This window comes from Epinephelus lanceolatus, chromosome 11, assembly GCF_041903045.1.
Source record: "Epinephelus lanceolatus isolate andai-2023 chromosome 11, ASM4190304v1, whole genome shotgun sequence".
NCBI classification, from domain to species: domain Eukaryota; kingdom Metazoa; phylum Chordata; class Actinopteri; order Perciformes; family Serranidae; genus Epinephelus; species Epinephelus lanceolatus.
Genome location: NC_135744.1, coordinates 16078754 through 16095949, shown reverse-complemented (window position 1 = coordinate 16095949; position 17196 = coordinate 16078754). Strand labels below are relative to the sequence as shown.

The window sequence follows — 17196 nt, the reverse complement described above, 5'->3', positions numbered from 1 at the left end:
TGATTGTATGTACATACGGAGCAGGTCCTCTCCATGTATGTATAAAAAGAGCTGAATACAGTGTTGGAGGCAGGCCCCTTTCATTCCTATCAAAGTTGTTCAGTGACGCATGAAATCAAAAAGCTAAATTTCCATGCAATGAAATTACCCGTATCTTCCGCACTGTGGGGCCACTAGGGCGAGTGCATTAGATACTTGCGAGCAGCTAACTTATGGTTTAGCCCTCCGCTAACTGGAATGGAGATGAAATTGTTTGATTGTGCGTCTCTTCTAGACTTTAGAAATGTTATCGTGTGAGTGAAATTAGTCATTTTTCAGGGGTTGTGATGAGGGCTGGACAATATGAAGATATTATATTGTTATTAAGATACAAGATATATTGTCTTAGATCTTTGATATATATTGGTGATATTATATGGTGATAATGGTGTTTTTTCCCCTCCATTTTAAAGGCTGCAATACAGTTAAATGATGTAAATTTATCAACTTACCAGACTTTTCTATTTGTTTTAACGCTTGCCCTAACCCACTTAGTCATTATCCACAATATTGATGATTATTGATCAAAAATCTCATTGTGTTAATATTTTTCTTAAACAACAACAGCAACAATAGAAGTCATCCATAAAACTTTGTAGCATCAGATGGGATATTTGGTCAGAAATGTAATGTTCGTTCTTGTTTTCCAGTCCTAGCATTAATGAAATGCTTTTTAGGAGATTTAAAGATATCAAGATATATATCGTGTATCGAGCCGAAAAATATCAAGATATAATTTTCAGGACATTGTTGTGACACCAAAAGAAATGTTTCCACTGATTTACAGTCGTCTTTTTCACAACGAAAGTCTATGGGAAAAGTCTTTTCGGGCCAAGTGTCATCACGTGACGGACTCAGAAGTTGTAATTCTACGTTAAATTAGCTTTAAAGCCCAGCACTGGTCCTGTGGGCTTGGCCTTCTCTCACAGGGTCCGCCATGTTGCTCTACAATAGCCCAGAACGGACAAACCAAACACTGGCTTTAGATGGGGCCATTCGTGTTTTTGCGTTGGCCACTGTAGTTCTACTACATGCTTTGTACTCTCACTCACAAACTCACCATTGGATGCTGCCAAATCCTACAAACTGGACCCTGAAATGTTTGATCCAACATCAAAATACTTGCAGATTTATCTTCTGTGCATCGATTTATCGTTGAAGCTCTAATATAAATCAAAAATAGTGAATGTAACCAGAGCAAAGAAGATGCACATCTTCCAGGGAAACTCCTGATTGAAAAGAGGAAGTTAAGTGAACACACACACAGTTTGTAAAATTAAAGAAAACGCTATATTTCCTATGAGAAAACAGAACATTATCGAATAAAAGTGTATGGATTTTACATAAAAACATATTGACACCCATAAGAGTCAACATATATACTTCAAAATAAAATCTCTGCCTAATCCACTTGTGTTTTACACAATTTCATAATATTCTGTACATAATTCAGAGCAGCAGCATATGCACAACTACACAGCTCTGTCACGCATGATAGACTTGTCTTGCATTTGTTGACTTTGTACTTCTGTTCAGTTTCAGGACCTTCAAGTGGACAGAGAGACACTGCAGACGACCAATCGGAGCTTGGCCGAGGAGAGCCTCGCCCGACGACCCCGCCTTTATAACGGCAAACTCCAACTGGCGGAGAAATACCGGGAACTGTCCAACCTGGCAACCACATGCTGGGAAAAACAGAGTCAGCTTGGTGAGTTTGACCCACCGCTGAAGAGACAAAGAGGAGGAGGGGGGGTTGGGGTAGGGTGGTGAGGGGAGTGTTTCTGGTTTCATATAGGGTGCCAGTGGACGATCACTGTTGAGACATAAGTCAAGGGGAGTGTGGTTGTGATGACAAGGTCGCTGGTTCAGATTCCAGCACTAGATGGGTAAATATGGCCTCGCTAAGTCAAAGTGTAGCACTGAAGAGCTGCATCCTCAAAGCCATTTTTCTTGCGATAGGACCTTTTTTTTTTTTTTTTTTCCCTCTATGACCTTAAACAGCAGACCGTTGTCGTGGTCCTTATTTACTTAAACGACCGCAGAGCTCTCATAAGGTTTTATGTAGACTTCAGTGAAAACAAACCAAAAGAAGACATCGCAGAAAACTGAAGAAAAGGTTGCGTCCCAACCACTTTAGTTTAAAGCTAATTATACACAAGCTCCCACAGTGGCTCCTCATTGTCTTACCTTGTAATTGCCGTAGGACACACAGCCTTTACTGCACGCTTTAGGCGCATAGAAAGCAAAATTCAATCACTTCTGACTCGCTGTGACACTCTTGCTAGTGCGGAGAATAAGGGACGTTTCACATCACAGTACAGAAAAGCTTCAGAGCGTCAGTGAGACGAGCCTTCAACTGCTCACAGAAAGCCTCAGCATGACTGGAGTTTTGGTCATGGGAACGAAATGGAGCATATCAAATGCCAGCAGGAAGCTTGCAGCAGTTGTCAAGGAATTTGCGGGGTGAAAGGGGCCTTGTCTTTGTTTAGGCGAGTCATGCTTTTTGACGGGGCAGCTATAGGGCAGCACCAGAGGATGTCTTCTTAAGCCTAGGCCCTAAATTTTAAGCCTCATGGGCAAGCTTTAGAAATTCCTCACAGTGTACGGAGCCAAGCCAAGAGCAGGTGATAACATAAATCCTGCTGCATTAATTTCCATAGGTAATGTCAACTGCTACTTATTTATGACAGTCGAGTATAAGCTTTTATGGAGCGAGCCCAGTTCTTAGTTTACTGTGATGAAGAGATGTTGCCAGATTTTGTGCAACAGCCTCAGCTGCCGGCCAGTGATGGAAGTTGGGTGGAATGTTAAACTTCCTGTCAATGTGTGTGCACATTACGCAGATGCTGTCCCACCTCCCCAGCGAAGCAGGATGGGTGGGGGTCCGTCCTTCCTCTGCAAAACATCTGATTCTCATTTGTTACAACAAGGGAAGAAAAAAGGAAAAAAGATGAATGAGGAGGGTTTCTTTGGAGGCGAGCAATCGCAGCAGAGACAAACTGTGGAGTGGATCAAGGCAGACAGCTGCATTGTTTAATACATCCTGCTGTTCGGAGGATGGGGATCTGTGACCAGAGAAAGCTGGCAGAGTGTGGAGTTGAGACCTTGAGTGTTTCTCTGGAGTGTTTCTACAGACAGTTTCTCACAACCATTATTGGCATCTATGTCTGTCTGCTTGTTTGTGCTGTTAGCCGAGTTGCCAGTCATCGACACTGACTTTTAAACTGAGCGGTTGTCCAAGCGGGCAAGTGGAAAAGTAAATGTTTCACTGAAGTGGAGCTATTTTTGCTCAGAAGCTAACGTTGATCATGTGTTGCTCCAATGACGGCTCCGATGTGATCATGTCCCTTTCAGAAACGTTGTAATCCAGCCTTGAACCACAGTGTCTTTTTGGAGACTTTGTAAAATAAATCGATAATGACAAATCTGACATCACATGTCAAAAGCTGTGTTTCTGACTAATGGACCAATCAGAGGCTCTGTTTCTGACTTGTGGCCCAATCAGAGGCTGTGTTTCTGTCGACCAGCCTCTGTTTCTGACTTGTGGCCCAATCAGAGGCTGTGTTTCTGTCGACCAGTCAGACGCTGTGTTTCTGACTAATGAACCAAACAGAGACTGTGTTTTTGACTTTTGGACCAATCAGAGGCTGTGTTTCTGTGGACCAATCAGATGCTGTGTTTCTGACTAATGAACCAATCGGAGACTGTTTCTTACTAATAGACCAATCAGAGACTGTGTTTCTGACTAATGGACCAATCAGAGGCTGTGTTTCTGTTTAATGGATCAATCAAAGGCTGTGTTTTTGACTTTTGGACCAATCAGAGGCTGTGTTTCTGACTGTCTGTCTTTGGCTATTGGGCAAGTATGGCAAGTATCTCAGTGGCTGAGATGTGCAGGGTTTTGGTTGGCACATCCCAGAAGTTGCATCATGGCGCTGCTGGCCGCAGCAGGTTGCTGTCAAGCCATTAGCAGAGTGTGTGTTTGTGCAAATTAAACTATAAACCAACATGCGTAAAAGGTCAAGAATATTAATTGAAAGTAGTTGACATTCCTAGTCTGTATACTACTAATTTGCAAATAGATTTTGAAGTAAATGTATTTGTTGCCAGGATAATTTTCAGAGACATTTTTTTTAATATTTAAGAGAGGTGCTCCGGGCGCATAGTGGGTATAAACAGCACAGGATGTTTCTGCCACAGTCCCAGGTGTGCGGGCAACAAAAGCACTTTAGTGTTTGGGAAAAGATCATTTTGGTTAAATTATAATAATGTTTGTGAAGTTTAATGTTTAATGAAATAAACATGTCTAGTTTTGTGCTTCAAGCCACTGTTGAAGTTAACAATATCAAACCAAGACCATGATCTTTTCCTAAACCTTTTCTAAAAGCTTCAAGTGCTTCAACATAGCTAAAAAAATCTTTAATAATGTTTTAGTTGTTATTTTATTGCAAGAGGATATTGTAGAGAAAAGAAACAGAGGTTGTCAGTGAAGCTTTTGCAGATATGTTATGTTTGAACATTTTATTACTTCTTTCAAAAGTAAAATAAATCACTATGAAACACTAACTGATAAAAGGCAGCATTATGTATGGTTTTTATTTTGTCTTGAGGACTGTTTTTTAATATTAATGGATAATGGGTCAAATGTCGACAGCATCAGATCACTTTGAGATATTTTCGGCACAGCCACAGTGCTATTTATAACATCAGCACGCAGTGTCAAATATGGTATCACTAACTAATCAAAGAGTCGATGTTTCCCTTTACAGTTACACAATTAGAAATCCACGTTTAAACAGTTAACAGCACCAATAATTCAGGTGACGGCAGCTTCAGTCAACCAGAATGCACTGCAGCCGCAACACTGAGTAATAGGTTTTTTTTTTTTTTTTTAACAGACATGTTCACAGTTGTGGGCAAGTGTTAATCGGTTAAACACAGAGAATATTTTTGACTGTTGCACATCTGTCCATAGGTCTATTTTGCTTCTCTTCAGTTCATTGCACTGTGCACCACCCATGTCTTTGGTGATTACCGCTAGTAGCAGTGGACAGCGTTGTTGTTGGAACATTGTGCCTACCCACCGGTCTCCCCCCAGGTCACCCCAGTGAGTAAGGGTGCTTTCACACCTGCCCTGTTTGGTTCGGTTCAATCTAACTCAGGTTCGTTTGCCCCCTCAGTGCAGTTCATTTGGGCAGGTGTGAACACAGCAATCACACTCAGGTGTGCACCAAAACAACTGTACCGAGACCTTCTTGAAGAGGTGGTCTCAGTCCGGTTACAAACAAACTCTGGTGCGGTTCGTTTGTGGTGAGAACGTGTTCCGACCTGGATCTGAACCAACTGCAGTCACATGACACATTGTTTGGGTTAAACATGAGCATGTTACAGTCCTGGAGGATTATTAATGTGCACCTCCTCCTGTACTGCCTTAATATGCACATTCAGCACATCCAATGCATCACAACATTGTTTTCTAGTTGGAGCCGTGCCTCGTTTTCAAACTGTATGGTTTGACTAAAATGAACAATGACAGTAATATAGTCCACGATGAGCAGCGCTAAAATCAACCTACGTAGTTGTCCCTCCATTGTGACATTAGAAAGTGTCACATTTATCTTGCAGGTGTACTCTTCTTCTTTGTTTGGTTTACTTCCTGGATTTTTTCCACATGGAAATTCTGACCAATCAAGAGCAGCTTTCTCACACAAGGCATTTGATCTGGTCCGCTTGTTAATGCTGCCGTGAGAACATGAACCAACTCTAGGCAATTATGCAACTTTGTAACAAAATTAGTCCCAGATTCAGACCAAAGCAAGACAACTCTAGGTCTGAAAGCACCCTAAGCAGCTCAGTTTTGAGGCACAAAACCTCTTCAGCATTGTTAACTATGTCAGCTCTGTTAGCATCTTTAGCAGCCTTAGCACAGCTTGTGGTGCTAACATAGTTAACGATGCTAAAGTGTTTTTTTTGGCACCCAGTAGCTCAGTGATTAGAGTGGGCGTCCCAATTTAAAAAGGCATTGTCCTTGCCACAGCGGCTGTGGGTTCAATTCCAGCCAGCAGCCCTTTGGGAAGGATGGATGATATTTATCTCTTTCCTGTTGTGATTAAGCACCATAAAAATCTGATATTTGAGTTCAACATCAGGTTGACTTTTAGAGGGAAATAAATCATGGAAAAGATGGAAATAGTGCATGACTTTGACAATTTTGTAACAACTCCAGCACTATTTGTCAGCTGTGTTAGCACAACAGCCGCATGTTGGCTCCTGGCATCAGTTTAGTCAGACCATTGTAGGTAGACTGTAGCAGATTGTTTGATGCCATTGAATGTTTTCAGCTGTTCAACTTCTCCAGTCTGACAAATGGCTAGACTGCATCTCCTTCTGATTTTACCTCCGGTAATCCATCTGCTAATCCATGTTTTTCCATTAACAGACCACAAAGAAGATGCTCTTGTGGCAAAAAAATATATGAAATATAATATTAAACTAAACTATTGCCCACCGACCACACAGTAAATCTTCCACACACCCACAAGATTAGAACAAGAAGAGGTCAACCTCTGACCATCAGTCTGCAGGACTGTACTTGCTCTGTCTTATTTTCATACTTGAATTCATGATGTTGGGTGTGGTCATCAAAAAGGGATTATGGGCTTGTTTGTTGCCATACTAAGTGAATGTGAACTGTGAGACAAGGCTTTTATACTCACTTCCTCTGGGAGCCCAGCTGACTGTTTTGTAGCTGAAGAACAAGTAACCACGATTTTTATTTGGGACTTTCCGTATTCAGAGAGAATAAAAGCATTATATTCACTTGTGGGTTTTAGGGATGTAAAAGATCTGAATGTGTCTTCGTCTCTTGCAGCTTTGTGTTGTAGATATTTTAGATATTTATGAGGTGTTTTGCTGTCAGGTCAGATGCAGTGTTACTGTGGGTGTTGCTCACAGTCGGTAGCAGGTAAAGCTGTCAGACAAAGCACAGGGGTAAAGTTCCTGTCTGACACCTCAAAAACTTGATGGTTTGATACCTGGCAGAGGTACTTTCGTTTTGAATGTCACTCAAACATCTTTGGCTGTATTTGTCACCTCTCCCTGCTGTTGCTTTGAGGACTGAATGCTTTAAAAGAATATTGAATTGTAATTTTTCTGACCAATATTGTGACTGTAATTTTAATTGTGATTATTTTTTTTTTAATTAAACTACAGGCCTGAATTTGTGGTTAACAGTATTAAACAAAGACTCTGTTGTGACGTTATCTGAATTAGATAGAGGTAGAAAAGTCAACCTTTGAATAAATTAAAAAAAGAGAGGAAAACTTATTACCAAAAAAAGGCATGAATTAACCAGGTCCAGACACTCAAGATGGTTTGAAAAATAAAAAAAGGCCTTTATTTCAGCTAGAAACATTAAAAATACACCAACACTGTCGACTTGCACTTTCCTCAGGGTGCGCCTTCCATGAGCACTGTTGGTTTGAGGGACACCAGTAACGCTACTGCTACCTTTTTCTTCTCTAACAGATAAATTGATAAATTTAAACAGACAATGTTATTTTAGAGTTGCCTGCAGCCAATCCATTGGCAAGAATTAGAAGCAAGCCACCCCGCGGACTCTTTGCCTCACTTCCCACCGCTGTGGACTGCTTCCCTGGGTGGAGAGCAGGCAGCAGCTCCAGAGACGGAGCTTCTGTCAGCGGTTGTAGCAACTTCACTTTGGCAAGCTCAAACCGTTCAGCACTGGATGTCACAGCGGGCTCGTGGCCAGGTCTAACCTGTGTAACAGCAACAACAGAAAGTTTGCTGATCCGGCGGGGAGTCTGGACGGGGTCCGTCTCTATAGCTACTGCCCGCTCTCCTCATTACATGATGTTAAAGAAAATTGATTTATTGTGTTCGTCCGACTAAAACCGGACTTTAAAAATACATGTAAAAATGATAGTCGGACTGAAATCACTAACACACCCAGATAATGCGATTGGGAGTCAAATTACTCCTGCATGTATATAGTCAATCAGACCCAAACTGGCCGAGGCGCTCTGAGCATACTCCACAGTTTCTTTCCCGGGCATTGACCTGGAAGTCGAATAGCACTAGATGCGTAACAGCAGAAGAACCCGGTAACAACATGGTGAAATTTATATCCAGAGCTGTGACTTTTTAGACTGACAAAATTTACAGAGCTGTAAAGTTGTCCACCATGGTACCAGTTTGCCACTAGCTAACCGTAGCTAACTTGTTTGTTGATTGTTCTGTATCGTTATAGGTCAACCGGAAAAAGGTCCAATGTTAAACTCCATCATATCAAAGTCAGACACGCTTCTGTCACTAAATTGATTCCCCTCCCGTGCTTGTATACTGGGACAAGGACAGTAGTCCAGTTAAATGTCCTAGTCGAGCTGTAACTGTAGCTGTGAGCCTTTACCTCCGGTTAGCAGAAGGCTAAACTATTAACAGCATTTTCTCTTCACCTCTGAAACACTTCACTGATATAGACATGTGTTTTGTTTATTGTCAGACTCTCATTTAAACTCTCTTTTTGATAAGTCCGTCACCCATTTTTGGGTTGCTTTGCAGTGTAGGCAATTGTTGTCAATGCCGGAATAGCAACTTTCTCTGCAGGATTCTCCACCATTGATTCAGGCTTTCACCGAAGGGACATTCACACTCATCTGCATTTGTAGAACAGCCAGTAGGAACGTCCCCTCTCTGAAATGATCTGTGATTGGCCAAAGTCTCCATCAAGGGCTAGATTTTCTAAAACCTAAAAACAGAACGAAGAGAAGGTGCAGACGTCTGGTTTTCTCTCAGTACACTTGAATTACAATATGCTCAAAGTTCATTGTGGGATTTTTGCCAATTGAAACCAAAATTAAACTGCCTTCCGAGCTTTAACATTATTCCGAAAAGGGCGTGTGTATTATGGTGATGTGACAGTGTATATTAGTCAGTCGCAACAGCTTTACAGTTTCTAACTTGTGGTATTAATGACAAATTGCTGGTAAGTCATGTCTGACAATGTTTTTGACAGCTCTGCAGTGTAGCTGCGTGAGCTAACGTTAGCTTCTCAGGCTGAATCCTGGAGGTCCAGATTCAAAGCTTTTGATATGATCGGCTTAAAATGATGATATGATGTGTGTAATGAATATTAACAGGAGACTCTGTCTGCCAACTGTCTGTTGTTTCGACAACCCAATGAGCAGCCTGCTAGCTAACCTCGCTGAAACTGACGTTAGGCAATCACCCAGCTTGTTGCGTATGTAGAAAAAGATTTGAAACTTTGTTGGTGTTTTTGAAGATTACCCAGTTCAGTGCTTATGTTGTCTAACCATCTTTTGACAAGTGTAAATAGTTAAAACCAGCAAGTGATGAGTGTATTAACTAAAACACTTCACAGAATAAATGTTATTTAGCAGCACCTGAATAAATACAGCCACGACTCATTATCATGAGATGCTAGAGGCTGCTAGAAAATATTGAAAAGTTGTGTTTTCAGAATCTGACTGAAGCCATCTGGTGATATTAAGTTACATCTAGTATGTTTACAGACTCAGGTTTGGTTACCAAATACAACAACTGTCACCATTAAAATTCACAGTTGCCGGCTCAAACCGTCGCTTCCTACAGCTCGCTACAGAGAGATGCTATTAATCATGTAGGTTGTAATTAAAATCTTGGCTCTTCCCATTTGAACTCCTTCACTTGAAAAACAATTAATCACTGCTGCACCAGTGCTATTCCTACTGGGTTGTCAGGGCACCTGCACAGTGGGGATTTAATTTGGGGGGACAGAGTGAAACTCCCACACAGCCCTCTCTGGACCAACAGTAGAGTTAGCAGTGACATGGATGAAAGTGCACAGGGACTTTGGCTTTCCAAATGGGAATAAAAACAGGGAAAAATCCTTGAAATAGATCAAATATAAAGCTGTCAGAGGAGCTCTTCCGCTTGTAGAAACATGAGTTCTGGCATCAGACAGTGTGTTTTAAAGCCTGAATTAATCCCTTGAGCTGTATTGACCATGGCTGAACCGGTGAAGGAAAGATCATCAACCCGCAACTCAAACAACAGAAGGAAAAAAGATGTCATAGTGCTGATCACGCTGTTTGATTGACAGGACACACCGCAGTCATGAACAGATGGTGGAAAAAATACGCACCGTTGTGATATTGTGATTGCAAACGTTATTTCCGTCTCAGCAGAGCATGGTGGCTCGGATTCCTGAATGAACTTGAAAATAGCAAAGTGTTACTCTCAGTTTGTTTCACACAAAGCTGCGAAGCTGTTATCACACTTGTGTTGGATGCAGCACAAAGCCTCTCAGGTTGCTGTGCGGTGACGCTGTGTTAGCAGAGGACAAACACAAGGCTGGAGTGCTGCAGGGGTGTAATTCACTGCTGACTCGCTGGCTAATTTTCAAGCCTGGGATACATTCATGCCCTGCAAGGCCCCATCTGTAATACCATGACCTATTTGTGTATAATCAGCAGCAGAACGCTTGCCTGGCATGTTTAACTGCACTTCTTTACTTGATTTCTCATAACTGTACAGCACAGTAGAGTGAGCAGCTTTTTATGTATTCATCATATCGACTGATGGCATCTGCATGTTTGTATTGTTTCCAGCTGACACTCCATGAGTCAGTCGCATTGATATCTAGTAGCCTTTGACCCGAGACAATGTCAGCGGCAGTTCAGGCATGAAACGTGGAAATGTGTTGTGCTTAAAGTCAACAATGGAAGCTGTAAGAAGAGCCATTGTGCACTGATATTTTACTGACATTTCTGTTTTGTTTTTTGTCACATACAGTAAATCAGTCCACTCGCTGATTTGCATTTTACCAGACATTTTCACACTAGCTCGCAGAAGTCTCCCTTTCTCATGTCAGAGTTGTCTCCATGATAAATGAGCAGCTTTGCCTTCCACAGATTGGATTGCCCGCTGTACGAGAAACATCAATGAGCTGCAATAATGGATTAAAATGTAAATAAACTGTTTAGAGAAATGCTCTCTAGCCAGTAGGTGTGTTTAATTAGGCATAAAAGAATAACATTTAATGTGATTAACGCAGGAACATTGATGTGTGAATTAAAATGAGTGATTCCTACAGTATGTGTTGTCCACAGCTGATTTATACTGAGTGAAAAGTTTCTCTTTCAGTTCATTAAATCCCTGCAGCCAGCTGAACACAACAGAGCAGATATGGTGATGAGTCTGCAGCCTCTGATTTGTCACAGTGTAGTGCCGTTACACACGACCGGCCACAGTGTTTACTTGATCAAATTACATGCAAATCACACCAAACTGCTACAGAATAACCACACACACAGTATCCTGCCAGTTTGTGAGGAAGACATCGGATTAGGAGCTCGCCATGTGCTGTGTTTTATCCTTGAAATGCATTACTGTGCAAATGCTGTTGTATCACATCAGTTACGATTCAATGTTTACGACGTAAAAGACAGTAGAATTATGACTGACATAGTTTCGGATTGATGCGATCATTTAACGGCTTCAACAAACCATTTTTTTCCATTGTTCTAATTAAGCATCTGCCCCTGGCTGCAGATCTGTGGTGTTGTGTGCTCATGTTGTGCTGCTCTGCACAATCCAGACAACAACATGATTTCCTGCAGAAGCCGTTTCTTAATTTTGATGAGTCTTGTTGTTGTACCTCGCTGTGATTAGCACAGCTGGTTCAGATGTATGAGACCAGCCACGTCACTGGTCTCATACCTCTGAACCAGCTGTGCTAATCACAGCTGCTCCTGTGTGCTGAATATTCAACTCCAGCAGCCTTTTTACACTTTAAACCTGTTTACACCGGGTATTAGCATGTGTCTAGGGTGTCTCATTTATAAAACAGTGCGTAGGATCCATACTAAAAATGTATGTACAGACAAAAGCCAAAAATAACATGCGCCAAAAATATTTGATAGTTTCTACAATCAGTCTTCCACCTCACTATCTGCATCACCAATTTCCTGTCTCTAAAATTTTTGTAAGTTTGGGTTAAAGTTTCTTCCATCAAGTCTGCTTACGCCTCTTTCAGGCCTATTTTTGTGCATACGCAGTGCTCATTTATGAGACCCCAGATCTTTTCACATCAGTGGCGTGTCAAGGGACTATATTCAACATATCTTGCATTGTAACATGCATTATGACAACGTAATAAGGTTTATGTTTGTTTATAAATGAAGTGGAGGAGCCTACAAGTGTTTTGTTTAGTTTGTCTCAGAGGCTTCAGAGGGACTCCTCAGCTCCGCTCAGCTGTCTGCTGCTGCTGTGAGAGATCAAATTTCATTGGGGCTGGGAAAAGTGCGAGGGAGTCAGCAGTCATTCAGTTTGTTGCCCAAACCAAAGATACTGGATTACTACTGTACTATACAGTATATACTATACTGTACTATTACTACTATTATCACTGGTTTATCCACTGTCTTCACCCTAAGGTTTTGGTGTCCTTCTGCTTCTTCTTCTTCTTGTGTAACCTTGTGTGTATTGGTGGTTAATACAGCATTACCGCCACCTAGTGGATTGGAAGCGCATTACACATATAATGGGCTTTTATTGGGAAAAAGTAGCTCAAATGTGACCCCCAGTGGTAAAATTAGGTATATAATTCGATATATCGGTTCGGTTAGATATTTGGCTTTCAAACCGGTTGGAAAATTTCCAAACTAGCACAAGCCTAATATCCAGTGACATCAGCTGAGTAGGCGGTCCTTCAGTTTGCTGCTGAAAAAAGGTGCCCACATGCGGCCCAGACCATCTCCACACGAGGTCTAAACAATCACATCTCGAGACAGGAGGAAGCATTTGATGCATTTACACCTGTACTTAGGAGATGTCCACTTGTGATCCTGTCACCCAAGACACATTTTAAAGAAGTAGTTTGGATTTTTTGAAGTGGGATTGTATGGGGTACTTATCCATAGTCAGTATCTTACATTCAGTCGATTTAAGTCGGCACACCCCAGTTTAGAGAAGCAGGCTGCAGTCCGACACAAAAGCTAAACACTGTACTGATATTGAATAGTCAACAACAAAATGTATTTTACTACCTGAAAATATCCGTATCAGTTTAAGTGTACACTATGTTCAGAATATTTTCACCACTTTACCTTTCCTTCAGATGGGGAAGCTGCTGACAGCTTCAGGTCCCATCTATGCTCTCGCCAAAGCCACTAGACTCCATTGAGAAATACAGTAATTTTAGCCCCCTGAACACGAGAGCAGCTAGTCTGCCTCTGCCTTGATCAGTTAGTGTGTGTTATTTTGTGACTTTGGTGAATCTGAACTAATCATTTTAAAAGTCAGTGTCACACAATAAAACAAACTAACTAACTGATCAAGGCAGCAGTATACCAGCAGCTCCTGTGTTAGGCAATGTTAAATTGCTGTTTTTCCCAATGGAGTCTGGCTTTGAAGAGAGCTTCAGTTCTCTGTCGGGAACCACTGTCTGACGGCAAGGTGAAGAGATAAAAATATTCCAAATATAGTGCACGCTTAAACTGATATTGATTTTTTTTGGTGGCTAAAATACTTTTGTTGCTGACCCCATCAACAGCAGTAGATTGCTTTCATGTCAGACTCCAGCCCGCTTCTCCAGACTGATCCAAGTGACAGTTACTGTTTGTAATTAACTGTCTAAAAGTACCACATACAACCACAATTTAAAAACTCTGAACTATCCCTTTAATACCATATGTAAATAGGGCCTTTGTGCTGCTTGGACCTACACAAACCAAAACAGCCGTTCTTCCCGTTTGCAAGATTAAAATGGAGGCCTGTGTCTTTTGTGTGCCTTTGTTGTCTCCAAACAACAAATTGCACAAATGTGAATAACAATGCGAACTTCCCCAGTCTCTCCTTGGAGGCATTGCACTTTGTTGTACACATGAAAAGTGACAGAAGTAGTTGTTTGAAGAATGAGCTTGAGAGAAATGTTCAGACGCTGCCTACGGTACACCTCTACACAGCTGGCCATTGTTAAGCTCAACTGTTTCAGAAAGTTAAAATAATCCCAGCAGGTTTACTGGGGCTTTAAGTCTACCCCATAATCCATGACAAGAAACTAACCCTCACCTTTGACAGTAGTATTGGGTTGTGGTTTCATTTTCTACAGAGCGCGTTTAGGGACCAGATCGCAGCAGAAACATGAAACAGGTGAATTATCTCTGCACTGAGGTCTCAGTGTTTACTGGAGGTCTCCGCTAGCTTTAGCCTGGTCTATTGACATGTTGACACCAGCTGTTTGCTGAGAGGTTGTTTCTCAGCCCACGCAGTGACACTAACTGTCACATCGATCAGTGTTACCAACAGCACGATTCCTCCAAGCACACGATGTAGGTTTGGACTCAGATAACTGCAGAAGATTTTAATGCTGACTCAAACCCTGACCTCACTGGACATCTTGACAGTCGGGGCTTCAGGGTTACTGGTGCCTGACGGACAATCTGGTTACTTCGTTGTGGGAACAGGCTCTTAATCTTTTAATGGCTCCACACCTGTTGGAGCCCAACAGCATGATTTTGGAAACGTATTTGATTTGTTTGAGCCGGTCAGGAACGAGCTGTGACTCAGTCCAGGACTGAAATATGAGACCAATGGAGGTTTAGATTCTTAAGGGAAAAGAAAGGCCCACCATGGGTCTGCAGCGGCCTGTACTGCAGAGCAGTGTGAACGTGAGAAGGGATCTCTCTGCTGTAAAATCTGGGGACCAAAACATGTCCAGAAGTACACTGCGTACTGACTGACACAAAAACAACTGCTCGACTGAGGGGGTCCCCAACTGATGATTTGAATCTTCAACTTTACAAGAGGCAGCGTTTAAAAACTGTACAATAGAGAATATATCTAATCCCTCTTATGCAAACACTGGCACTGCAACTAATGATTATGTTCATTATTCATTAATCCATCCATCATTCTTTGTAAGACAGGCTGGAAAATAGTGAAAAATGTCCATCACCATTTCCCACAGCCCAAGCTGACGTCTTTAGATATCTTGTTTTATCAGACCAACCACCCAAAATCCAAAGATGTTTAATTTACTTGATATAAAACCAAAAAACATGGTGAATCTTCACATTTGCTGTGGATCAAGTTTAATATTTTTTTGATCGATAAATGGCCCAAGTAATTTCTCTAGGGCTGCAATCAGGGGGTGGGAATCACCAGATGCTCCAGGATATGATATTAAATCATGAGTCTGAAGTCATGATACAATATTGTGATTTAAATGTTTTTGTGATTTACAGATATAGAGATTTGTCACATTTTTTGAACTGCTAATTATGTCCCCAAAGGAAAACTTTGTCAATATCTGTTTTATCTGATAAGATAAGAAAGTTTACAGTCTGTTCATCTCGATTCAGTCATTCTTTACTGGAGCAAAATGTATCCAGTGGACAGAAAAAGCAATTGATTTAATTATTCTGGTCGGCTACAAAAGTTTAATTTGTATTTGCAATATAAGTAATGTTATATAATGAAAAAAATCTATGTTTGCCATCTGTGTATCCATGCAAAATATGGCAATACTATATATATATATATATATATATATATATATACAGTACAGGCCAAAAGTTTGGACACACCTTCTCATTCAATGCGTTTTCTTTATTTTCATGACTATTTACATTGTAGATTCTCACTGAAGGCATCAAAACTATGAATGAACACATGTGGAGTTATGTACTTAACAAAAAAAGGTGAAATAACTGAAAACATGTTTTATATTCTAGTTTCTTCAAAATAGCCACCCTTTGCTCTGATTACTGCTTTGCACACTCTTGGCATTCTCTTCATGAGCTTCAAGAGGTAGTCACCTGAAATGGTTTTCCAACAGTCTTGAAGGAGTTCCCAGAGGTGTTTAGCACTTGTTGGCCCCTTTGCCTTCACTCTGCAGTCCAGCTCACCCCAAACCATCTCGATTGGGTTCAGGTCCGGTGACTGTGGAGGCCAGGTCATCTGCCGCAGCGCTCCATCACTCTCCTTCTTGGTCAAATAGCCCTTACACAGCCTGGAGGTGTGTTTGGGGTCATTGTCCTGTTGAAAAATAAATGATCGTCCAACTAAACGCAAACCGGATGGGATGGCATGTCACTGCAGGATGCTGTGGTAGCCATGCTGGTTCAGTGTGCCTTCAATTTTGAATAAATCCCCAACAGTGTCACCAGCAAAACACCCCCACACCATCACACCTCCTCCTCCATGCTTCACAGTGGGAACCAGGCATGTGGAATCCATCCGTTCACCTTTTCTGCGTCTCACAAAGACACGGCGGTTGGAACCAAAGATCTCAAATTTGGACTCATCAGACCAAAGCACAGATTTCCACTGGTCTAATGTCTATTCCTTGTGTTTCTTGGCCCAAACAAATCTCTTCTGCTTGTTGCCTCTCCTTAGCAGTGGTTTCCTAGCAGCTATTTGACCATGAAGGCCTGATTGGCGCAGTCTCCTCTTAACAGTTGTTCTAGAGATGGGTCTGCTGCTAGAACTCTGTGTGGCATTCATCTGGTCTCTGATCTGAGCTGCTGTTAACTTTGCGATTTCTGAGGCTGGTGACTCGGATGAACTTATCCTCAGAAGCAGAGGTGACTCTTGGTCTTCCTTTCCTGGGTCGGTCCTCATGTGTGCCAGTTTCGTTGTAGCGCTTGATGGTTTTTGCGACTCCACTTGGGGACACATTTAAAGTTTTTGCAATTTTCTGGACTGACTGACCTTCATTTCTTAAAGTAATGATGGCCACTCGTTTTTCTTTAGTTAGCTGATTGGTTCTTGCCATAATATGAATTTTAACAGTTGTCCAATAGGGCTGTCGGCTGTGTATTAACCTGACTTCTGCACAACACAACTGATGGTCCCAACCCCATTGATAAAGCAAGAAATTCCACTAATTAACCCTGATAAGGCACACCTGTGAAGTGGAAACCATTTCAGGTGACTACCTCTTGAAGCTCATGGAGAGAATGCCAAGAGTGTGCAAAGCAGTAATCAGAGCAAAGGGTGGCTATTTTGAAGAAACTAGAATATAAAACATGTTTTCAGTTATTTCACCTTTTTTTGTTAAGTACATAACTCCACATGTGTTCATTCATAGTTTTGATGCCTTCAGTGAGAATCTACAATGTAAATAGTCATGAA

General features: G+C 41.5%; 1 protein-coding gene across 1 annotated transcript in view; it reads left to right on the top strand.

Moving 5' to 3' along the window:
- Positions 1–17196, top strand: part of vps37d (VPS37D subunit of ESCRT-I) — a 63526-nt gene that overhangs the window by 14194 nt on the left and 32136 nt on the right. The window contains exon 2 of the mRNA XM_033639343.2: positions 1576–1747. Within this exon, the coding sequence (XP_033495234.1) occupies positions 1576–1747 (172 nt within the window). The remainder of the gene's footprint in view (positions 1–1575; positions 1748–17196) is intronic.